This window comes from Passer montanus, unplaced genomic scaffold (assembly GCF_014805655.1).
Source record: "Passer montanus isolate IOZ18808 unplaced genomic scaffold, ASM1480565v1 scaffold151, whole genome shotgun sequence".
Taxonomy (NCBI): domain Eukaryota; kingdom Metazoa; phylum Chordata; class Aves; order Passeriformes; family Passeridae; genus Passer; species Passer montanus.
This window is the reverse complement of record NW_024362163.1, coordinates 616,124-642,164: the sequence shown is the minus strand read 5'-3', so window position 1 is coordinate 642,164 and position 26,041 is coordinate 616,124. Positions and strand designations below refer to the sequence as shown.

General features: G+C 39.9%; 1 protein-coding gene across 3 annotated transcripts in view; it reads right to left on the bottom strand.

The window, feature by feature from the left end:
• NFKB1 (nuclear factor kappa B subunit 1) overlaps nt 1–23,579 on the bottom strand; it is a 58,179-nt gene extending 34,600 nt beyond the window's left edge. For 2 of the 3 annotated variants that reach the window (XM_039701996.1, XM_039701997.1), the window contains exons 1-5: nt 23,147–23,579; nt 11,830–11,882; nt 10,611–10,695; nt 3,449–3,489; nt 1,002–1,100 (exon numbers count right to left, since the gene is read on the bottom strand). In XM_039701996.1, coding sequence (XP_039557930.1) covers nt 1,002–1,100; nt 3,449–3,489; nt 10,611–10,695; nt 11,830–11,882; nt 23,147–23,564 — 696 coding nt within the window. In that variant the 5' untranslated portion in view covers nt 23,565–23,579. The remainder of the gene's footprint in view (nt 1–1,001; nt 1,101–3,448; nt 3,490–10,610; nt 10,696–11,829; nt 11,883–23,146) is intronic. The other variant, XM_039701999.1, reaches the window with a different exon arrangement.
• Nucleotides 23,580–26,041: the final 2,462 nt, after the last annotated feature.

Genomic DNA, 26,041 nt, shown 5'->3' with positions numbered 1-26,041 from the left:
ATTAGGAGATGCAACTGTTCCAAACTCCAGCCTTTCCCAAGAACTGAGGACAAACTACACACACACTGAGAACAACCAGGAGTAGCACACACCAAGGCAGAGGCTTATTGCTTGCCACTGCTCCCTCCCCTTCTTTCCCCATCAAGGAGTAAGAGAGCACCAGAATTAGAATACATTAAGAAATAACAACAGAATTAGAATACATTAACCCTGCTCCTCATGAGAATTTGTAGTGCACCAGTTCAAAGATGCAATGCACTAAGAAGACCAAGGCTTGCATTTAACTTAAAAAGAATACTGAAAAGACACAGTGTAGCTTTTCCACACTTTCACAGAAAAAAGAATTGCTGCAAGAAACATAGACAAAGACAATTCTCCAGTCCCACAATGATTAATCGCTTTTCTAATCTTCATACTGTGCCTCCATAGAACATTTCTTTGATTAACATATTTGAATTTTTTTTTCCAGAGGGGGAAAAATAATCCCACAAAAAAAAGTTCAGTGAACACCTGTTCCTATGAAAATGAGAAGTTCTATGTTGACCTTAAAGGAATTAAGTTCCTAAGAATGGAGTACCCTAGAGATATCGAATAAGGAGTAACATTAACAAAAAAAAAAGGGAAAACTTGGTAAATAGCATCCTCGAGTGAAGTGGAAGAACTAAGCAGACTCATGCTTTGCAATGGAAATAGAACAACTGAGCAGCCCAAGCCTTGCTAAAACTGCACCTTAAGGAAAAGCTCCATTAGTCTGCACAATGGTAGTGAAGTAGTAGGCACAGATAAATTACTGCTCAACTGCTGGCAGATAAAAACAGTGCCAAAACCCACACATCTTAGGACAACTTAATTTTCAAAATCAAATTTGAAGGCTGGGATTGAAATGCAGTCTGTTTTGAGCAACTTCATACAAATTCATGTTGCTATGCAATCAGGCCCTATACACATACATATGATGACACTTGCACTGACTTCATAGAATTAATGCTGTATGTCCTTACTTTGACCTGAGGGTAGGATTTTTTGTTCTTTTCACTAGAAGCACCAGGAAGTCCACCGTGCGAAGGCCCTTCACATACGTATCGGAAACGAAATCCCCTCTGTGGAATAAAGGAAAAGAAACTTGAAAGCTCTACAGAAACAGAACCAGAGAAATAGCACACACAAAGATGAATACACACACACCCTCAAACAAGTGGAAAAGTTACAATTGTTCAGCCGTGAAATGCTGAGTGCTGGTTAACAAAGCATCACTGAACTGTAGCCCTAGAGAACCTCTTCTACTTTCACTTTCACACACAGCAGCAAACTCTTTTTCTTTTGGTTAAGTGAAGATATTTTGAAACAGAGAGCTATTTATACTCTCACAACAGGATACAAATTCACATGTAGAGAATGCAAGACGAGATATTCTCTCCCAAGATTGCTGCTAAGTAGACAAAATTGAATCAAATAATAATAGGAGTCCAAAGCACCATGAAGGAAAGCACGGGGATGAAACAGAAACACTTCTTCCTTCTGAGAAAAACATATGAAAGCTGTATCTCTGAGTGAAATCCAGAAACAGCACAAAAGCTTCTGGGGACTCTGGCTGGTTTTCATCTCAGCTACATAAACAGACATCTGAATATACTTTAGAGAACTGCAGGATATTGAAAACCAGTCCAGAACACAGCTCTCCATCGAATCCATTGTTGAACATCCCCTTTATTTTACATGGAAATTGATAAAGCATGAAAGATGCAACTCTTAAGTGAAGATGTCTGGTAAATCTAACTCAACAATGTATTTCATGTGGTCCTCAGTTTTGCTTTCAGATCTGCTCTCCAGTCCTGCAAATTCTGGCAAAATCCCCATGTTATATAAGGCTTCCAGTGTCCAAATAGCACCAAATAACATTGTAGCCTTTTCCAAGAATCATTCAGCTTCTTTCTAGTAGCAGTCAACTCTGAATTCAGAGTCTATATTAGCTAAAAGTGAACAACATGCCTTAAAATTACTCTACAAGCAGAAACTTCAATACCGATCTCATTAAAGTCTTTTCAGGCTAAGAACTTGTTTACCAAGCAAATGTAAATTTTTATGACTTTTATTCTGACCTAACCAACTGCTTTCCTAAGGTGAACTGAGTCACTACTGTGTGTGAAGTGTCCAGCTATGATGAGCTTGAGCTCAAGTTGATCCAAAGGCAAAGCAACCTCTGCAAAAGGCAAATCACCCTCGGCAGGCAGGACACACCACTCTGCTGATGGATCACCCTCATCACCCTGCTACCAGCTCCTGCCCAGCTTGCCACATGGGTACCCCATGAGAGGAGCCCCTTGCTGAGAAGCCACACGTGGAAACAATGGTTTCTCCTTATGGACTGCACTGCAGGCCCCCATGCAAAGACATGGCCTGACTTGGGATTTACTTAAAACAATGAGGAAGATGCAGCATATTCTTCCAAGAGTTCACAGTACACTGCTGTTTCACTTAGTGCTGTGATGAAGAGCCCTATTCCTGAAAGGATGCTCCAGCACAAAAATGTCTTTGGTGTGTGATTGAAACCAATGTTCTCCACTGCCTCCTGCCAGGAAGACAGGACTGCAGTATGCTTCTGCAAAAGACCAAAAGGAGGATGGGACAGCTTTTAGCCACTGTCTTCTCCTGTTTACTGAACAGCTCTATAAGGTAGGATTTTATGCATTCACTGGGACAGACAGGAAAGGCACCTCCATACTGTAACAGCTTCAGGAGGAATCCTTGTAATTGCTGGTGCCACCAGCCAAAGGGGAACAATACCCAGGCACCCTTCAGGGCAATCTTTACCCAGCAATTATTTGTACATCAGTTGCATGAAAACCAGTGCATTGAAATGATTTCTCTGCTGTCACAGGAGCATAGGTCAGTGTTTGCTACCTAACAGAAAAAAAGTTTCATTTGAGTACTTATCTTCATTTTTCTTTGATTATTCAAAACAGAAAACCATAACAAAAATAATCTCAAAGGACAACTGCATTTCTTTACAACAACAAAACACAAGTCAGAAGTTCCTGTAACTTGGGAATTAAGTGGTTTTATTTTTAACTTCTTGTGTTTCAAAAACTATGAAACAAATCCTAAAAATCTTCTGTGTTTTATCTACTAGTTTATGTTTCCAAATACTGGGGTACTGTAAGAGTCACTTCTAAGATGAAGAGTCTATACTTAGCACAGCATATTTTTAAAACCCTTAGGGTTGGTTTTTTGTATTATGACACTTCCAGAGAGAGATAAAGAAAACAGATCAAAACAGGAAATGCTTTAACTACAAAAGTAAAAGTTAAAACCCATGTTCAAGTGCCACATTTGTTCTGAGAGCTCAGGCTTTTATGTGCTCTTTTTTATTTAAGTCATAAGTTTATTCAAAGCTGAATAGAGGAATATAGCTACCTTAGACATTTTCAAAATGTAGTCTTGTTCTTACCTGTTTTGGCTGTTCTATGATTTGAAGATATGGTCCATCTGCTAACATAAAAGAAAGAAAGAAAAATATTAATAGAAATTATATTTCCATTGCTATAAAGAATATATAGATTGTAGGGGTAAGTTCTGTCCTTGAATGACTTGAGATAAAATTTTTGAAAGCATCTAAGTCTCTTCAGAACTTAAGTATTAATAAATTATTTAATCATATGGCAGTCTGTCACTCCCAACTAAAGATCAGTGGAATAAGAAGAGGAAGATTAATTCAAAAAAGTTAATTTTACTCAAAGAGCCTAAGTGGACAACTAATGACTCACTTAAAACTTGCGATAGTGAATAAGAACAGGATCCTTCCCTTGCCACTGACAGCAGCCTGGCTTCTTGAGCTAAGGTTAACTTTTGTATTTAAACCCCTTGGGCTCTAGAGGCTACACTCACCAGCTTTTGGCCCTAGGGCTTCCTACAGAATAGGTGCTTTTGAAAGTCGAGAGACAGCCAATGGGAAGCTCTGAGGCATGGGAATACAGGAGGAATTCAAGCTGTCTCAACATGCCCCAAACAGTCAGAACTGCTTCAAAAAAAATCCTGGAATTGAGAAGACTAAACAATTTACATTCTTTTAATAATTTCAGATACACTTTTAAATATAGTGTTCTGCTGGGCCTCTAAAAGCACTGAATACACTCAATTTGACTACAAATACAGGCTCTATTTTGAGATCCATCTTGAGTATCGTGCCAATAGATAGGATTATGTTCCACTAAAATTCTACCTTGTGTCTTTTAAAGAAGGCTTCATTAAACAACTTTCAGTCTCATAGAGTGGCTAACTTCATACTACAAACCTCATGCAAAAATCATCAGTTTATATAGCTTTTGAGTAGGCTCTAAATCCAATGAGAATTCAGTGCCACCAGAGTTAAGCATTCATCACCTGATCAAAGCTCAGCTCCAACTCGAATAATTTAGATTAGTTACATCAAGAAGGAGAGCTCTCTGGATGGATGGCTGTGAAATACCTCTTAAAATGCAAGCCACTCATGAGTCTCAAAGTAACAGTTCCAAGAGCTATGGTTACTTCCCTCTCTCTTGCTAAGCAGTCAAGATGATTTGTACTTTAATGCTAAAAGATCTGTTGTTTTCAAGGTAGACCCCAAAATGACAGCTTCATTGGGAATACCTACATAATATTTTCCCAGCCATATTCCTGTTGGAATTCTGTATTATCAGTTCTACTCTGTTAAAGGTATTAACGCTAAGGAGTCAAGCACAGATCTTTACTGAACAAGCTTCTCTCAACATGGAAGTTTGAATATATACACAATAGATGAAATTAGTATTCTGCTACTGTAGTTAGCTGATGCAGCAACTGAACTAACTTCATGTTGAAGTTATATTGCAAATATTATCAGTCACAACAATTTCACATTTAAATTATTTCCCAAGTCCATCAATTGTACTTTTATTTGAAAAAGTAAACAGTGCTTCCCGAAGTCCTGAAAACAATTGCCTCAAGACCATATACACATAATCCTGCATTACAAAGCTGGAAAAAGAGTTTGGACTTCAGGAACTTTAAAAGATGCAGAGCAACATTTAGCTTTGGCCTTGTATTTCAATTTTTGTCTGTAACAGAGCCAAAATGAGCTGAGTTAGGCTTAAGCAATGTATCAGCACTTAAATTTAAGACCTCTTTTCACAGACCTCTAACCCTCCTCATGCTGTAGGCACCTGAAAAGTTATATTTTAACAATCCAGAAGCCATGTATTTTCTGGGCATTGGCAGAAATAATGCCCCTAAAATACAACAGTGTGTAGTTCAACTTTCAACCAAGCCTCCAGGGCAAGATCTACCCAGTAATTGTTCTTTGGCTCTTCTCCTCTTAGGAATTCATTTTCAAGACATACATGTTGGGTTGCACAACATATTACTGCTTTCTCTCAAACATTAGCCAGAAAAGAAGTGTCCTTATCCAATGGCTACATGGCTGCAAAAGTCCCCCAGGACACATCACACCCAAGGTACAGCTTTTCCTCAGCATAAGGAAATTCAAACTCCTAAGAAAGGCATATACACTACCTTGGCACATTGGAAAACTAACGAAAAATGCTTCATACCACTGGAATGGCTTTCCTTGAGAAAACTCAGGAAAATTGAAAACTTAGGACTGTGGTTATTCTGACCTCTTAGGAAAAAAGGTTATAAAAAGCATACAAATATGCTGATTTAAAAATCATAATGTTTTATATACTAGCACTAGAAAAGTGCAAAAAAAGATGCAGTGTAAATGTACAAAGCCAAATTAGATGTCTGTTATCATTAAGCCACATTATGCAAATAATGTAGCAATGTACTTAAAACAATTTTTTGAGATCTTATTTTAACCTTTGCATTCCATCACTAAAGATTTTCCTTTTTTTAAATTTTAACAGTGACTAAGTAAATCTCTGGTATAGCACCTGAACCAGACACACACAACAGTACAGAGAAGGCATTCTAATGCACAGCACTTAATAATATCTGAAATGCTACTTAAAAATAAACCAGCAATGTTCAAGAAAACATCCAGGCATAAATGGCATATTGTTTTGATTATAAAAACGATTTTACTTAGTGAAAGGTCTCATATAGCTGTTTTCACTGAACTTTGAATACTTCCCAGAGGCAAACTACACAGCCTAACATTGGCTATGTGTGGTTCCTTCTTTCTCTCATCCTTTCCCATGGGGAAAAGAAAGCACATTTAGTGTTTTGCACAGGGCAGCTTTTAATACTTTGTTTCTATCAGTAGGTGTGTTTTTCTCTCAGCAGACAAAGAGCAGGAACCTGAAGATGAACACATTGTAAGAGGAACTAAAAATGACATTTGTGATGATCCTTTGTTCCAGCCTGGCAGGTGCTTGCTTTAAGTTCTTGTTTAAGGAGCAACCCCCTTTAAAATGCTAAACAGCCACAAGAAGGAACACTACTTAATGCATAGCTTCCATTCTACTTTTGCCCTCCAGAGAGGCTGAAGGACACGGTTGTGGAGCAGCCTCTACACAGCATGGCTCTCACGGCTGCCAAGAGCCAGGTTTTGACAGGAGCGCTCCTGGTGCTTTGCCTGGCACTGCTGCAGCTGGGAGCCAAGAACTGCAGCTGCAACACACGGTCCTCCAGCCTGGAGGGGCTTTGCCACATCCTGGCCGTGCTGCAGGGCTTCTTTTTCTGTCTTCTCGCCTCGGTTGCCACAGACCGACTCGCATCCCACTCCACTCTGAGTCACGGTCCCACTTCCCCACGTCTTCTTCAACTGCCAAGTTTCTTCATTTTCCTTCCTGCCTGAGTCAGAGGCCCTCCTGCCCCTTGGCACTCCCACCACTTGCATTCTTTCTTCCTCTTGACAGGCCTCACCCTACACACACACACACACACTTCCAAAGGAGCACGCATCCTAGGCTCCCCCTTGATTCCTTCTTCCCACCACAGCAAAGTCAAGGAAGAAGAGGTTGGTGGGATATCCCTGCAAGCTGGGCAACTCTGCTGGACTAGTGGGGTCCTGTATCCAACAGCTTTCTGAGTACCTAAAACCATTCAATTTAAGCAAGCATCCTCCCTCACATCCTCTCTGTTGGTGGGGCCTCTAGAACAGGCATCTCACCCTTGTAATTGCTGTTTTTCTCTGTGGCCATGGATAGAACACTTGTACCCTGTAAATTTTGATTGTTAAATCGCACATCAACTCTCTTTTGTCCATCCTGGAAGTGGTACCTTGCTGCTAAAAGCTCAGACTAGAGACCCAGTGCCTTATCCTTCCCGAAGGGCTGTTATAGCATTTGTATGTCCTACTCCTCAGGGATTCCCCTGCACAGGAATACTCTCTTGAATCCCAGCTCTTCAGTGTTCAAAGCATGGTGTTTAAAGCAAATGGCACATGAGACTTTACTTCTTCCGTTGGTTCACTCTACCAAACACGAGCACAGAAGATCTAGAAAGAACACTAGAAACTGTATGCAACACTCATCTCATTTTTGGTGGTGGTCTGGTTTCCTTGAACCTTTAATATTATCTGTCTCAAAAAAAAATTTCCCTCTATAACCTTCTCATTTTTCACAGTGTCACAGGGGGTAGGACAGAGGAGGTCAAAGAAACAGCAGAAAATTAATTTCAGCAGCCTTCAGGCAATACTGTTCAGCTCCTGATGGCTCTGCTTCAACTTCAAAGTTTTAAAAACACACCATCTTAATGCCAAGAGCTAGTTAGACCAGAGCCTCTTGAAGCCAAAACAACCACACAGTTCCCAAACCCACCTCTAACTGGGGCACGTTACACGGCTGTAGATGGCCTTGGATCATCATGAGGGAGTACAGGACATTCAAAATTACAAACCCCTTAGCTCAGAGCTCTGCCCATTTCCTCTCCAAAGTAAGGCATCACTTTGCTTCTCTGCTACACAGAGGAGGTCCCACTGATGTGCACCCACTTTTACTCTACCTAAATACATGCTGTGGATAATACTTCCTCCATCCCCAATGCCACTAAGGATCAGTACCTAGCCTACCTAATCAAAGGCAGGATACTTCCCAGCAAGCCAAAGAAGAGGCTGACTTCATGAGGTACTCCCTTTTCTGCTGGCAAAAACTAAACCAAGTAACTACTACATCTTTAGTTCCAAAGTAACAAAAAAAGCTTGATTTTTATTTAAAACAGACATACGAGAGAGAAAAAGAAGCAAAGACACTTGAGCTGTGACAATGATGTGGAGAAAATCAGTGCCCCACCATCTCAAAGGTTTTCTACTATTACTGTAAACGTTAACGTAGCAGCAGAACATCTATCACCAGAAAGTCCCCAAATTCCCCAGCTGCTTGTTAATTCAGCCCCTGGCACGACAATCCACGGTTATACATTAAACCTGTCTGCCAGTGGATAGGACTGACATTGTGCCTTTATGGATGCACAGACCAAAAGATATAGGCACCACAGCCAGATCATGAGGAATAATTAATGTCTTTGGTTCTTTCTGCCTTAATCATCCATCTGTCCTTGAGAAAAATCCATTTATTACACCCTCTCTATATCTCAGCTGTAAGTATTTCTGGAAAACCCCACATGACTTTTTAACTGACTTCGCTGAGTAGAAAGAAATCATTAGTCCCTGCTTCACTAAAGTAGAACATAAAAATTATTATATTATCTTTTAACTGAAGAGCCAGTCCATTGTAACAATGCAGCGTATTTTAAGAAGGGGAGGAAATAAGCATTATTGGGATACTGTTCAAGAAACAAACCAACTGTGGCATCATGAGATGCAGCTGAAATGATCAACCTTTTCTGATTTTTTATTAACTTTTTCTTTGTGATAAACTGAAATCCATGATTCTTTATTGAATCCCATTTTGTGCACAAGGAACTTGCTACCTATACTGCAGCAGTAGACAAGAGCAGTGGCACTTATAAAAAAAGAAGCCTTTTTTGAAACCATTTTTCAAATAAAGGACAGAGTTACACTTAGCCCAGTATGAGTTTTCTGTGGCTGCAGAACTCAGTGAATCCTTGATTCCCTGACATGTTTTTGAAAACAGCTGTTTTCTACTGTTTTAGATGAGACATAGTTATCTGAAAATTAGTTTTAGATATCTGAATAATTTGTATGAAGAATACAGAGTAAGCTTAAAAGGTACATGTAAAAGAGCTCATTACAGGGAAATTTCAATAACCTTATTTGTTCAACAGAAAGTGGGAGAAAAAATCCCTTGGTCTATAATGCACAAGCCCTTTAATATAACACAGATGAATCTTACTGAATAATTTTATCTGCCTTAATAAAAATACACTGTAAACAAATGATTGCAACATTCATTTGCTGGATGTTTTTCCATATTTGTCAAGAGCTTTGCTCATGAGAACATTTTATCTTGAAACAAAATTATGTGTACCATGTGTTTCTTGATCTTTTCTTGCTACTACTGTTTTAAGAAAACAAGAAAACACTAAAGCAGTAAGCCTGCTTTAATTTTTATTCTGTAAGCAGCATTTATTGTTACTTTAGGATGGAATTTTACCTATGAAGGAAAACGTTAACTGCTTATTTCATTTTACCCTTAACACCTTCACTGCTGTGAAGTGTATCAAACACTGCAATCAGAAGTGGTTTGCACTTTCAACTGAAGAAAGTAATTTGCAATACATAAGACACCTAGTGTGTCACCTTAGCTACATCTTAATACAACAGAGTCAAACAGAAAAGAGAAAGCTGTCATGGTAAAAGATTTGAACAGCTATACTGGAGCTATATTTTGAGAAAAAAATTCCTAAAGTTAAATTAAATTTTATTTTCTTCTTCCTTTTGTATCAGTTATTCTAATAGACTAAGCAGGAAATATTACTTCTTCATGCAAGAAGTAATATTTATAAAGAACTTTAATAAGCACAGCCAGGCCAAGGTTGATCAAACAGCCAATACTGACTGGGCTATAAAAGACTTGTAATTGTTCTTACTGTTCTGGAAGCATATTGTAAGAGCTGCTATCAGACCTTTTCAGTGGTTTGTTGCAAAATTTGTCTGAGCTTTCAAACTAGTGTTATTGTTCAGGAAACTGGCAGGTGCTTCTAATGCCACACTGCCACTTCACACGAAACAGAGAAGTCACCAAGAAGGAAAAACATATTTGAATGGTACAGGAAGTTAATATTCTCTGCATTTTATTACTGAAAAACAAGCAACTTAAGAACTACTACAACACCTACTACAAGCACCTTAAGAACTACTACAAATGCAACAGCATTCAAAAGGAAAAGAAGCACATGGTGCAGTCTGCAAACTGGCAATAGCAACATGTAACTCGCTGAAGGTTCAAATTCAGAAAAAAGCCTCAAAGTAATTTATAAAATCGGGTCACTCAGAGCTCTTCGGTCACTGTCCTGGTTTCACCTGGGAAACTGCTGAAACTTTCAGTTTCTGTACAAGCCACAAGAAAATCCAATTTGTCTCTCTGCTGAAAGTTTCATGAGGGGAAGAAAGATGCAAAAAGATGCAATAAAAAAAACTAGTTGACAACTTGCAATCTACTATTATGACCCACAAGTTGGTAAACAAAAAAGGCTGAAAAGAACTTCTCAAAAGAAAACAAACAGGAAAAATCAGCAGGACAATGGCACCATCAAATAGTCAGAGTTCCTACCTGTTCGTAGTGGTAAGTCTGCAGTGATGTAATTTGTACTGTTAAATAAAGCATTCATTCCCATGAACTGATCCACCGCAAACATCTATAGTGACAGAAAACACTTCATTATTACATATATACACAGTTGCATAAAACATCCATCAGCAAAGCACTTTAAAGTTCTCTGCAAATATTGAGACTGCCAACACCTCGTTGAATTACATAAACATTTTACAGCTATTTTATTTTTGCTGGCAACAGCAGCGCAAGCAGAGCTGACAGCACCAACCCGAGTTTCACCAGAATCATGAGACCGCACCAACCTCAGAACAGTTTCTAAACACCCATTTTGCTTACCTGCACTAACAACTATAAATCCTAAACAGCTTATACAGTAAATTCTGAAAATCTAACCCTAGATATCTTGCCCAAGGCCTTGCTAAGAACCTCTGAGTTTTCATTTCCACTTCTCTGCTTAAACCCCACCAGACTACATTCCTTATGTAAATATATTTACAAGCTCTTATGCAAGAAAATAGTACATCCAGGTGAAAGTTGTGTGGGTTTTTTTGGTTTTTTTTTTTTTAAACACTGATATGTCTTAACATACTATAGTTGTTGTCTAGTATAAATATTCTTTTTCCAAAGTGGAGCAAGCATAAAGGAGAAAACAGTTGCTTTTTGAAAATTAAGGTCAGAAGAAATGACCTGTTCTTCACTTAAACTTTTCACCCAAGCACCATTCTCACAGTTCACATAAGCTATGGAATGATCTAAGAAGATCAGGAAGAGGTCCTGAAGAGCTAGACCTATGGATCTGCGTGAGTGAAGGAATATTTTAGTCATCACTGTCAATGCCAACAACACAAAAAGTTACACAAAAGGCCCTTTTAGGACATGATGAGTTTTATTTTCAGAAACACACCAATATCCACCACAGAAGAAATTCCAGAGCAAGTGTCACGGGCATGCAGGGCATAAAGATAAGGTTTTTTTTTTTCAACTGCTTAATTCAGCAGGCCTAGCTTTTCTTCTCATTTCAGTCATTTAACCAGTAAAGGCACTTTATAGGTCACATAAAAACCAGCTTAGGGAAAAAAGCCCTGATTTCTGCCAATGCAGAATGATTTTCCATGTCTATATTAAGTCTAGGAAATGACAAGTCAATATGAGAGAAGGCCTAAACAGACAGCTGGGGGGAGATACAGGGATACTGAAAACACAGAAATTCACTTACTTGGGGATCCGATACTCCCATAATATAGGAATCTTCTGCTGCCATTTTAAGTCCTGAAACACAAAAACATGATTAGAACTCTCTTTTTTCCCCCAATGTAGAGAAACAGAGAAGGCTGGAAACATTCAGAGTTAAAAGCCCAATCTCTGACACTTTTTATTTTGCTCATAACATTAATGATTTCTAAAATACTTCTAAAATTCCTCAGTATTTGAAGGGGCAACGTAAGGACAAGATAGGCTACAGCTAGGATTTTCCATTGCCTATTGCCAAGAAATTAAAAATTACAGTCAAAGTCCATAAGTCAAAATTTCTTAAAATCAGGAACTGTTTCTGTCTTTGCTCTGACTATTCTGCCATTAGTCTTCAGGCAACATCATTACCATAGAAATAGCAGAACTCTTCATTTTTATACAATATAAAGAACATATTGAGCTTTCGTGAATGAACTCTAACAGTTTTCTTACAAAGTATTACTAAATGCAAATAAAGATGCCCAAGAAAGAACAGACAGTATTTAAAAAAAAAAATAAAATAAACCAGGAATCTATTATTGACTAATTTTGGCCATTAATTTTTATTTCCAGAGGTCCACAAGTGCTTAGCACACACAACAGCTCTGTGCTGACAATGACAATTATGGATGCACAGCATCCATCACAACTCTTTCTCACAGGTCTACATGTGAATTCTGGATACTGGAAAAGTTTCGCTTGGTTAGTTTTACTGGGACCAGTAGTGGGCCAGTAGCAGAACCTGTGAATTTTCTGAGGAATTTATTAGGTCTATCAGAAGATATTAGTATTAGTGTTGCTTTTTTCCATGCACATGCTACTAAAAGAACTACAATTTCACCTACGCTGAGCTCACTAAATAAGGCACTCCAAGGGAGTATCTCAAAATAACAGTAGGATTATTTCAAGAGATTCATGTCTGCATTTAACAGACACTAAACAAGGTTAATAACTAACAAAAGACAGAAACAGATCACTGGCCCTCACATTCCACCACAGTGAACACAAGCCATATTTGCCAGCAAAGAGAACTGTGAAAACCTATTGCACTACCAAAGAGAGGTGCAAGAGATCAGTAAGTCATCCAAGAAAAACTGAGTCACCATGTATCTCCTACAGGAACTAGAAAGGCAATTATCAAAAGGAAAATTGGAATGCTTGGGTACTTCACCTTGATGGAGGCTCAACTCTGCTAGTTAACAATCTCTAAAGACAACACAGTCACCCACAAAGCAGAAAATGTAAATAAAAATAAAATGGAGTAATAGGAGACAATACACAGGTGACTACAATGAAAAAGATCTTCATGTGGGTACAACTGCTTTTTAACCTAGAAAATAAAAATACACCTGACTGTAAATTAATTTTAGAAATATTGACAGGGCAATTATTTATTTGTGCAAATATCACATAACTGCAAATATCAAATAAGATTTCAGCCAAAAATTAGTAACATATATAACAAGCAGCCAATGTCACCAATGCTGTACTTCATCGCCTAATACAGAAGGATTTCAGCAAGATAAAAAACCACCAGTCGATCACACTGGCTCACAGGCACATTTCAAAAGCATTATTTTCAACCATTTGCCATTATTATTATTCACCTTCAAGGAAAAAGTCAACATACAAGGCATGATGAAACCTTCAGGATACAATGAAATTTACTAAGATGTTTTTATTTGACTTCTGTTCTGTTGCAAAAATATAAATAACATTATCACCAACAAGTTACTTAAATCACTGAAATAACTTGTAACATTTTTTGTCAAACACTTCTTACTAAAAGATGTAGATATTACAGAAAACAATCTGAAGACCTCAACAGCCAGCTTTTTTTTACAAAGTGACAGAAAATACCCACCCTCTTGTTACACCCTGATTAGGTAACTGTGAGTGAAAATGCCTGGCTTCTTCTGCATAAATAGAATAAAAACTAGTCCTAAAAAATCTTGTTTTGTGATGTTCTATATTTAAACACTTAAAATTTCATCAGTCACATATGCAAAATTTTGTTCCAAAGTCCTGAAGTTTCCAGATGACATGGTAAACATGCTTGTTCACAAAAATAAAATATTCTGAGGAGCTAACATGAACAGCATCTGCCCACTTGCCTGTTTGCTCAATGTACACTTTGCCAAACTTTCAAACAAAGCATCTCACAGCTTCTTCTGTAAGCACAGGAAAAATGTAATAGTAGGTTCTATTTTCTTTGCCCTATTCTAGTTCCTCAGGCTGCACTTCTCTCCCTCCAGCAGAACTCTGGGGGCAAAAGGCAGTGTCCTGACACCTGCCACACTTCTGGTCACATCTACACTTCTGCAATACATGACTTCCCAACCAAGTGGAAAAATAGCACAGAGGCATTACTTCTGAAAATTTTTCATTTAAAGTATTTTGATGTAAAAATTAGAACCCATTTAGGGGAAAAAAAAAGCCCTACATCCATCTGAATCAGTCCTTCAGTTTCACCTTTTGAAAACAGTAATTTCTGGCTTTTTGGCTGATGCAGTGAACAACACAATGACAGGAAAACAGCAATGTTTAAAGACGTTCTCCCTGCAGTGCTATGTTCAGCTCTGGGCTCTTCAGCATCAGGAACACATGGACCTGCTGGAGTAAGTGAAGATGCTCAGAGTGCTGGAGCTCCTCTCCTGCAGACAGGCTGGGAGAGGTGGGGCTGCTCAGAATGGAGAAGAAAACGCTTAAGGGAAACATTACAGCACCTTCCAGTACCTCAAGAGGGCCTCCAGGAAAACTGGAGAGGGACTTTTCACCAGGACATGCAGGGACAGGATGAGGGGGAATGACTTTAAACTGACAGAGGGTGGGATTAGATTGGATATAAGGAAGAAATCTTTCACTGTGAGGGTGGCAAGGCACCAGAACAAGTTGCCCAGAGAAGCTGTGGCTGCTCTATGCCCAGAAGTGTCAGGTTGGATGGGGCTTTGAGCAATTTGGAAAACTTATGGTAGCGGAAGGTGTCTCCACCCAGAGAATGTGAGGGGGTTGGGACTAGATGATCTTTGAGGTCCCTTCCAACCCTAACTACTCCATTATTCTATGAATGTGACACTTGGAAGCAGCAAGGTAACCACTGCCATAGCACCCAGTCAGCTGTAGGCAGGTACTAATGAATGCCTAACCAGGTACTAAACACAGCCTCTCTCACATCACAAGGGCAGATGCCTCTTACTTGAGATCTTTCATGCTCAGATCAGCTGCACTGCTTGAGGGAGGGGTTACAGACATTCTCTCTGGCCTGAACTTAAGCCAGTTTATTATGAACAGATTATAATTTCAATGTGCAAACATACACCTTTGTGTATGTAAACTCACACTTAATTGCCTTATCAGGGCCTAGACAAAGATTAACCCAGCTGTTTAAAATAACCCTTCTAAATGACTGAGAACACTCAGTTTCACTATGTTTTGTCCTCTCCAAAGCTAAACAGATAACAAAAGTGTTCTGGGAGCTCTACCTTCCAATAACCATTTGTTTCCTTAGGATTTATTAAGTTCACAAACCTGTACACTTCCTCTTACATGGAGATTGATGCAAATCCACAGAGTCAGTAACATGATCAAAACCCCAAAAAGACACAGAAAAATAGACCCTAGCACTACCTGTGTGACCTCCCATTGCCCTTTTCCCTTACTGCTCCAGTTTCTAAGCACCTTTCCCATTTGCATCAGGTGGTAAGATTAGCATCTACCTCAAGTAGCTTTGTTCATTCTCTCATTACATGAGCTGTATTATGGGTCAGAGATTGCCACCTCTCTCATTTGAAGATGACTGGATTAAAATTGCCTTGTGGAAGTTCATGTTATTATAGATGCCTGCTTCCTGCATAAGCTCCAATTCCCACAAATTGTACTGCAAACTAGAATCTACAATAAAAAAACACCCCAACACCTGCAGACCACATTTAACCACAGCAGTCTCCACCCTGGAGATCGTCTGAAGTTGTTCAGATAATGGGGCACAGGAAGCTAGACATTTCAATTCACAGAATTTATAAGTGTGACAATTCAAAGGTCAGTGAAAAAACTTCATTTAGCTCCTAGTGCAACAGGAAAATATAAAATCCAGCTAAACTTGCCCAAACCCACACAATTATACCTTCTGAGAGTAAGTGTGGGATGTGTGTGCATGTGCATACATATTCCTTTCTCCTCATAGCAGGTCAATTCCCATTGTGAAGAAGGTTTAAATAGAGAGAAAAAGAGAAAAAAACCCAGGTAGCCATTTATACACATATAGGAGATGACTCTGTTGCACCAAACAACCAAGCAAACCTAATGGCAGGTACTTTGCACCACTGCTGCTCCTTAATAACCAAACGATACAAGGTACAAGTGGCACAGCTGGAAGAACATGATTTATTGTATTCTGAAAATTTGTTCTAAAGCTTCAAAAGGAGCAGCCAGTTAAAATGAAAACAACATAATTAATGTAGGAATGCTGTAATCCACGAACGAGAATTCTCATTTCTCTTATCTCAATCATTTGATTTCAGAGCTCTTCCCTGTTATTCTCCCACATTCACTGTGTATGTTTACCTTCTAAAAAGCAAGATAAATTTCCCTACCCAACTGTTTTCAGCCCCCCCTGATTTTTCAAGGGTACAGATCCTTCCCTTTATTTCTCTTCAACTTTCCAGCCTGAACTTTAAGCATGAGGTGAACCCTGGTTCTCTTTGACATCAGTATCCAATCCCTAAAAACTTGGAATGGGACTTCTCCATATTACCTTTACATGATCTTTATCATCCAGTTCATTGCCCTTGAGAACTGAAATTAGTGTGATGGATGTTCTTCCACAAGGAAATTTATTTAAACCATCTCTCACTTTATGACATGTTTTACATCATCCTGTTCTCACCTTTCAAGGCTGGGATTCAGAAAGCAAGCCTCACAATGGGAAACTCAACTACTACACTTGATAAACTGAAAGAACAATTCTTCCTGAAAGTTTTCTATCAGAGTGCTTTTTCTCTTTAGCCCGGCTTTCACTGGAATTTACCTGTTAAAAATAAACTTCTTTAACAGGAGACTGAATTAAATTAATTAAATTCTGCGTGGTCATGCTCTTAGCCTGTTTATTTTGCTTACTAAAAATAGAGAGGAATAATGATGAAAATGAAGCAAAGATGTGTCTCTTTCATATATTGTAAGTGTATTTTTATTACATCAGGGCTATGGAGTGTGGTGGATGATCTCATTACAGAGAACTATTATTTTTAGGAAGGGCACCAAATTTTCAGAATTCCTGCAGCAACTATGAAGTACTGAGGTAGAAACAGTAACTGCTGTATTGTGCAGACAGGACAATGTATTTTACCTGCTGTTGCTTCCCTAACTTTGGGTGGCAACTACCCATCCTTGAGGCTCAGTCTTCCACCCTTTGCAAAGCATAATGTGTGTCTGTATGGGGACAATTGTTTCAGAGATTTGCATTTCCCAAAGAGAGATGCTGGGAAAAGGTATTGTGCAATAGACTCTTTGGGTTGCTGGGTCAGGGCTGGCAGCAGGACAAGAGCTGCTGAGATGATTTTGGCTGGGGGCCAGAGCAGGATCTGCTCTGACAAAGCAGAGATACAAGATCCAAGCTGTTCAGTTTCAACCTTTCAGCACGGCAGTCCCTTCGAAGTCAGGATGCTGCCCACCCCTTTCACTGCACAGCCTTTTCACCTTGCTCCTGGCCACCTCTCCACTTCAACCAGCACTGCATTCCCCTGGAACCCAGTCATTCTGCCCAGAGCTCCAGAAGTACAGCTCCAGAGCACAAAACTTTCCATTCAAAGTAAGAGACATAAACAGCTAATGTATTCTGTAATATACAAAGTAAACAGAACTCAAATATTAAGGGAACATCATGCATACTCTCACCCACAATATTGGCATAGGACAATTACGAAAGAAAAATATGTTCAAAAACACAAGAAGCGATTGTTAATTCACTCATGTTGACACAAAGCCACCTCTATTACGTTATTTTGAAGGGATTTTAAGTCAGTAGTGAAATAGATTTGAAATTTGCTTTTAAATGTCGAAATGTTTACTATTTATTCTCCCAGCTATGACTTCAATGCCTGGGGGTGTCCTATTTTAAGGAAACAACACTCAATTTTCACAAAAGCGGCATAAGGAAGTTGTATTTTTCACATTCCTTCTGGTACTTCAAAGATGTGCAATCTCTCAAAAAAGATTTGAGTGCAATTTCTCATATACAAGTGCAAAAAAATTTGTACAGAGAGCCATTTTGATCAAAGATTCTAATTTCCTCTGCAGAGTTTTTGCCATCCATACATTGTTGCAGCTGCAATAACACTACATAACCCTAAATGACACTGTTTGTTTTTCTAATATAACAACCCAAATTGTCTCCTCTTGTGACTAATTAAGCCTGCTTATTATTTCCTGTTGGGTGGGACCTGGCAGTTGTGTTTATGTATTTTTTAAATTTTAAAATTGCTGAAGTTAAAATTCTCAAGTATTCTCAGTCATGAGCAGATGCATTACTTGACAACAGTATAAAAAGTACAGAATATTTTGGAAATTACATCAAACACAAGTACTGGAGATTTCACAAGTATGGTGCTCTAAATCAAAATTGCTGGGTGCATAATTATTTTATGAAATCTAGAACCAAATTTATTACAGCATGTAACAACTAAATCTGAAGAAAAAAAAATCATAGTGTAAGAAAATTTCCTTGGCAAAGAGTAACTGGACTACCTAAAAGATATTCTATTAACTATGTTTGCAAACAGAATTTTTTGTTTTATTCCTTTCCCAAATATCAAAGTAGTGAACTAATATGTCAAGAGGAAATACTGAAATGCCATAAACATACAAACTGTTTTTCCATTATATTGTTGGAATAAAGTTAGAATGTTTTTGTTAAAACACATTCAAAGCAACTTCAACCAAAGGAACAAACAGTATTCAAATATATGGCAAACATATTCTGGTACATGTATAATGCTAAGTAGATGTAAAAATACTGAGGTTCAACACAGAAAACAACTGCAGTAACTACATTGTATTTTACCCATGTGGGGTGCTAATGTTACTTGAACTCCAGAATGTGATATTAAAATGCTGTTACTTTTTCCTCCAGATTAAGATCAATCACTAAACGTTCTTTGCAAATAGCTCTAGCTCCTGTAAAAGCTGTTCATCAGAGTCAAATTTTAACTTAAGAAGCCACACATGCCCATTTCATAAGCCTGAAGTGTAATGAATCATTAATATTAGGCTGCAAACCTTTCCCTTTTTTTTTTTTTTTTTCTTTTGGCAGGGGTAGAGGGGGCACGGGAAGAACATGTTGTGTTTTCACGCAGCATGTGACCCCCAGTTGCAGAAGTTCAGCTCACACAAGGTTTGCTCTATCACCAGGTACAGTCACAGGCTCTGGGCTCCTACTGAAGACACACTCCCTCACTTCATGAACAGAAAATAGCCAGGGCTGTTTCCACTGCAATCACAAAGGTGAACTAAGGGATTCTCAGTGTCCTTTTGGTTCTGAACAGCCACTGCAATCATAATGTGACAGAATCAAGTGCTTAAATAGCACCAGTAAGAGACACCAAACAGGTAGAGCTGAGTCCACAGCATCACAGTCACACCCAGTTTTCAAATCTACAGATGTGAAGTGGCTAACTAAGCTTTAGTTTTTTGGTTTTCCCAAAGAAATTGCAAAATTCCTGCAGTCTCAGTGTTGCACAATAACCTATGACACAACAAAACTCTAAACTAGACTGGACTAAACTAATAAGACCAAAAACCCACCTGCTTCCTTTGTTTATACTTTATTTGTGTGCTAAAATCTGTCTTTAGGCAGATGGAAACATGACCTCTTAGAAGAAACGAAAAAATAAAGCCAAACCCAAGCAAGAAAAAACCCAAACAAACCCAAACCACACAACTCAGACCTACTTTGCTCTTGACCTGTGGACAGTTTGCGTGGAGGACACAATAAAACATGGAGGTATTTCAGTTTAGTATTTTAAATTAAGGGTGGGGGGGGAAAGTGTATCTATCTGCCACTGCTTTTCAAAAGAACACAGAAGTTGAAAGGGGGGAATAATGCTTGGAGTAGCAGTAGAAGCTTCCTCCCCACACATGATCTGTCAGCTCCACCTAAATGCTAAACAAAGGATCTTACCTTGAGACCATAATAACGTGAAACATCTTTTAAGGCCTTACTTTTGAAACTGTCAACAGTGCTTCATCAAAATACACATTTAAATGAAAGCAGTGAAGAAAATTCACTGAATTATTTCTATGCTCAAAGTTAGATACAAACTTAGTGCCTGACTGACCTAAGGGCACAGTTAATGACAACCATAATTACGATCTTATCAACACAGAACTTCATAAAAGGTTCACAGCTTATTTAAAGGACATCAAATTACAACTTCCACTTCTAAAATACCTTTTAGTCAGAGCTAAAAGTGACCAAACCCAGGAACTGATTTTTTCATTACCTGACTGAAACATTCATTAACTTCTCTTTGTTTTATAATGGCTGTGTTATTTTGTCAGAGAACCAAAAGAAAGCTATCAGTATGTTGAAAGAAAGGATTTTTAACTAACTGTAGAGTTTTCATTAGTTGCTTACATAAACAAGTAACAATTTTCTTTATGACTGGTACTTTTGAACTTAGAGTTGGCAAACACAGCACCAAAAGGTGAAAGTATTTTAGCAAGCACAGTTTGAAGCAATCTATGAAAACACAGGAGAATTCACCAGCATCTCTGAAGACCACAGGTGAATTTTCTCAACACTAGCTATATCAAAAAGCCATCTGTAAGTTAGTAAAGATATATTGTCTTTCACTGTATCTTTGCAACTTCAAAAATGAACATCTACTTCGCATTACAAGCACCTTCGATAGTAAAGACTCAAAGGCCTTCAAACTTAGTTCCTGTCCTTCCAGAGTCAAAAACATGCCCAATAGTATGAATTCCTAACTGGACTTATTTCTGGAGTTTGCATGTATTCATGACAACGTGGCACGGGAAGGTTCTGGAAAAGGCAACAATGAAAAGGAAAGAAAAATCTATTAATTAGCAAATTTGTGTCAATGATATTTATTTGTAGGTATCTATTATTGAAGTCACATAATGCCATCTCAAGGAAAAAAAAATAAATTTATTATTGAATTTTTAGAAGTAAAATTTTAATGTAAATTTACATTTATTATTTAAATTAATTTTCAAAAGTAAAATACATAGTAACAGAGAAATAGCCAGCACTGCTATTTTTCAACAAATGAATCAGGAAATATTCAAATGTGCACAAAAATGAAAGACCAGTGTCTGCTTTCTACCCTATCTCCCTCTTACTGCTTTTCTCTGTCCCAGCACTTTTATCCAGCAAACTTTTTTGATTTCAAAATAAATACTACAGAAATGTTACCTAGGTGTTGCTGGAACAAAGTGAGTACAGATAGGAAGTTTATCTGTTAAAACAGTGTTTTTTTAAAAACACACAACGTAACGCAAAGTGATATAAAGCTGTTCTGTTTTATAATCTTAACTCAAAATGTATTAATTTCTTGCATGAGAAAATAACTACATTTTTGATGACCCCACCACTGACTGACATTTCTTTTTTTATAAAGGGGACAAAGGGTGGAAAGAAAAAAAGCTTTCTCCTTTCTGTTTTGTATTTCGTATTTAACATATCTTGCAGAGATTTCAGCACTGAGATTCCCTGAAATCTCCACACTCTGTGGCACATCCTGACAACAGTATTTCAACGTAACTATTAGGTAAATTCTCGGGCCAGGGAAAGTTACGGAACAGAGCATCTGTTTCTGGATGGTTACAGGTTACTTTTTTCTCTTTCATTTTCTCATAAACTGTAGTAATTTCTGTAGATTACAAAACACTGCAGACAGGATGCTATCTTAGAATGACGTCTTGGTTAACGCTTTCCTAGAACGGGCAGCTACTTTCTTTCATGAGAGAACACAAATGCTTTGACTGAAATACTATTTCAAAAATTGATACTACACAGTACATAGCAGAGAGACTCCAGATGTCAATAAAAACGAAATGCTCTATTTTCAACCCTGTTCTCTGAGCTTGACAGTGCTGGTGGTAGCACCCACCTGCATGTAAGGCACAAGGCGATAGAGCAAAGAATTCATCCACTTTTCTCTGTGAACAGAGTACGTGAAAAGAGGACTTCTGAAGCACAAATATAATCAGCACTTTAAAACCCTTTAAAAAATAATTATAACAATAATCTGTATTTCCTCTAAAACGTTATTCTTAAGCAAAGTTTTTGAGCATTTTAAGACAGGAAGTTGAAATGCAGCAGACGATCCCTTGCCTCTAAAGTCTTATTCCCCAAGTGCTCACAGGCACTGAGATTTACCTGTTTTGAAAACACGCAGCAGTACACATGATGATAATGGCCCAAGAGCACACACCTCATGTCACAGACACAATACTTCACACTCACGTAAAATAAGTCAGTAGCACTCCTTCACCAAAGTTACCCTCAAAGCAGAAAGCACCAATAGATGAAAAAAAAATAACTGTGATGATGAGAAGCTCGATATTCTTGGGTTTCAAGGTCAAACGCAACCCAGCAATCAGTGCAGTAACACTCCCCGTCGCGACGAGAACGTATCGGTTTCGCCACTTGCAAGTGAATTACCTTTAAAAACCTCACTACTCCGTACCTTTTAATACAGTCTGCGGCACTCTGGGGCTGCACCCAAGTCGAGCTCACCCAGAGCCGCCAGTATCCACCCGCCCTTTCCTGGTGGCCACCTGCACTCCCGAGCCAGCCGGCGCCTGTGCCCCGGCCGCGGCTCGGGTTCGGCACGTACGTGTGTCACCTCCGAAACCAAAAGCGACAAAAGCAGCACCTCCTTTGCCTACGAGCACCCGCTATGCGAGCGGCAGAAGCTGGGCTTGCAAATTCTGTTCACTTTGCTGTCACGGACACCCCTTCCCTGGCTAGGAACACCCCGGTAGCACAGCAGCAGCAGCAAAGCCGGCATCGCCCCGCTCCCCGGGCTGGCTGCAGGCAAAGCCGCGGCAATCCCTCCCGGCGCTCCAGCGGGAGCTCCGCGCCCGGCCCGAGGTCACAGGCTGGACCGGGCACAGCCTCCCGCGGCAAACCGGAGCTCCGGGGGCTGCCCCAGCCCAGCCCAGCGAAATGCCGGCTCCCGCCCCGCTCCCGCCGCTGCGGGACAGAGGGAGCCGCGCTGAGGACGCGGGGAAGGGGAGAAAGAAGGCAGCGAGCGGCGGGCCAGGGGCCGCCTGGGGCTCACCGGGGCAGAGCTGGCGGCGCCTCCTCCTCGTCGTGCTGTGCCGCCGGCGGTCCCTCAGCGCCGCGCCATGTAACGCGGCGTGCCGCCTCCCGGCTCCACGCGGACTTTCCCCCTCCTTCCCGCCCGCCCCACCGGCGAGGGCACCCGCCCGGCACCGGCCTGCGCAGCCTCCGCCCCTGCCCCCGGCCCGCCGCACTTCCTGGCTGGAAATTCCCGCTGACGCTCCGGCAGCGCGGAGGGCCGCCCGGGCGGGGCGGGGCGGCCGGCGGGGCAGGAGGAGGCGCGGCCGCGGCGGAGAAGGAGCCGGGGAGCGCCTGCCGCCGAGCCACCCGCTGGCCACGACATCCCTGAACCGGCGACAGGCCCTTCCGCCCGGGTGAAACCGCGTAAACACACGGGTCCTTTCATCCCAGGGCATTTACCGCCGCCGCGAGAATAATCCCGTCCTTGCCCACGTTCCTCGGCCCACGGCGGCATTCGCGACACCTCTGTGGAGACGGGCTCGACCCGGTGGCTGCCAAAGTTTTTTTTTTACCTCTAAATATACGGTTGGGAAGGGGAGAGAGAGACTGCACGGAGTGAATTTAAGCCCCCTGACGCAGTGCCTGGCTGGTTTCGCTGGCACTTCATTAAAGGAAATTGACCGATTCTTACCGCCCGATGCCTGACAACATCACCGAGCAGGGAGCACAGGCTGCACAGCACCATTTTTGTGTAGATTTATGCAGTTTCTGACAGAGCAGGCTCCCAGGTAACTTGACTTCTGTTGAACAGTGCCAACCATCAATAATAAGCTTTTTAATAATAATAGATAGTCCAGGTTTGTAGCACAGTAATCAAGTCTCCCAGACACATTTAACCAAGGGTGCAGCTGGTCAGCTAGTGGCACATTTAACTGGCACAAATGCTATGTAAAACAAGTTCAAATATCTTTATGCGGAATCTTAAACGTCTGCTTTGCTAACGGTGACGAGTGTCTCAAATGAGCATCCAGCATAGCTCACCGAATGTGTGTTTGCCCAGAAAGCAGCACACCTCTGGGGAGATTTGTTATGCTAAGGCCACATAACATGGGGCTTCACGAATGAGACAAAGCAAAATCATAATTTAAAAGAACGGTTTAAAACCCTCCTGACATATAAAGGAACCAAGGAATATGACTGTTGCTTCTTCTTTTATTTTCTTTTTTTCTTTTGGGGGTTGAAGCAAGGAATTTTAACCCAGAGCAAAAATATGTTCAAAAGGAATAGAGTCAAATCATAAGCCACCTGTTGACTGGAACAAAATTAAAGGGATGTTTTTACCAGAAAGGGAGAAGGTTCAGATGTTACATTTTGTGCCACATCTCTGGGTTGGAGCAGAGAGACACTATTTAAAATGAGTGCTGAGACTGCAAAAGAGAACTCAGAAATGCAAAGGTTTTCTCTTCTTTCTTGGGAAATAACATTTCCTACATGTTACACATAAATAAGTATGAAGAGAGAGTAATTTCCTTTTTTTGGATTGCCACTTAGGCTCTGTGATGCAATTCTAAAAATGCACTCCCCCATTCTCTTCCCAGTACAAACTGGGAGTTGAGAATGACTCAGCATTTCCAAGTAAAACATGTTTCTCTTATTATATGGGGATATTCCTGGACATTCAACACCCAATAATAATTTTTTTTAAATGGAAGAAAATACACTGAATTAATAGGACAAGTGAGGAAAGAATTGTGTCCCAAAGCTCTTGATGGAGAAAGTCTAGATGGATTTTAAATACAAAGAAGTTTCAAAATAAGATTCATTTGAAAGGAAAGGTGCCATGTCATAGCTAATCAAAGGTGTGCTCACAGGGCAAAACCTGTATGAACAAGTACCAGGAAATCAGACAAGGTGGATAAGTTCCAAAACTTAGGGAGACTTACCTGGTGGATTTATTTTAAAAGGACATGCATTCAAGTACTCAGGTTCAGCTTTCCCTGTGAAATCTTAAGCAGCTTCCACGAAGATCTAGGTTTTACAATAAAATCCTCTTCTCAATTATTTTCAAAGCATAAATTTGCCCTTTTTAGAGCTTAATATTGTAACTGAAATGTCATTTCTACTGACACCCACAGTAGTGCCAGGCTGTAAGCCCACACTTTCGTAAAATTATCTTCACAGGACACTCGAGATAAATGTAGTGCTGTATAGCACTTGAAGAGCCAAAAAATCCTGTTCCAACCACTGAGGAAATCAGGCAGATAATACATGCTCAGTGGTTTGCAGTGACAAAGTGGTGCCTATTTCCTGAATAACACTGGTTTCCACTATTGCCATCCTGTTACTTCAGTACCTGGACAATCTTCAGTACCTGGTCAGCCCAGAGATGAAGAGCAGGTGGTCAGACCTGAGCCCAAAGGAGCAAATGCCTGCTGTTGAGCTGAGGGGAGCTTTGTGAAATGCTTGCAGCCACGTCTCTGGTAGCTGGGCAGGTGCACTGAAGGAAAGGATTTCTGGCTGTACATTTAACCAGGCTGTTTCACCTCAGTCGGGTGGGGTGCATTTAAGGTTCCTGATATGCAGATGCAATTTAGAAGCTGAGTCTCTTCTCTGCTAGTTTTGCTCTGGGAATATAGATATATAGATCTCTTTCCAAAGTCAGAAATCTTTGGACTCAGTATTTTTTAATCCTGTAACTAATGACAGATAAACATCTAAGACAAGCAGAGATTTTTAAAATAATAAATCTTTAATTGATATGCCTGGATTGGAAAAATTCATGAAAGTTTCTTACATTTTTTGTCTCCTGTTTCTGACGTATGTATTGGAATCATGATAGGCTCTTTTCATTCCCTTTGACGTAGCAGGTTTGAGGCTAAAGCAGGAAAAGATAAGGGAAAGTCTAAAATAGCTACTGAGAGACACTTCCTTT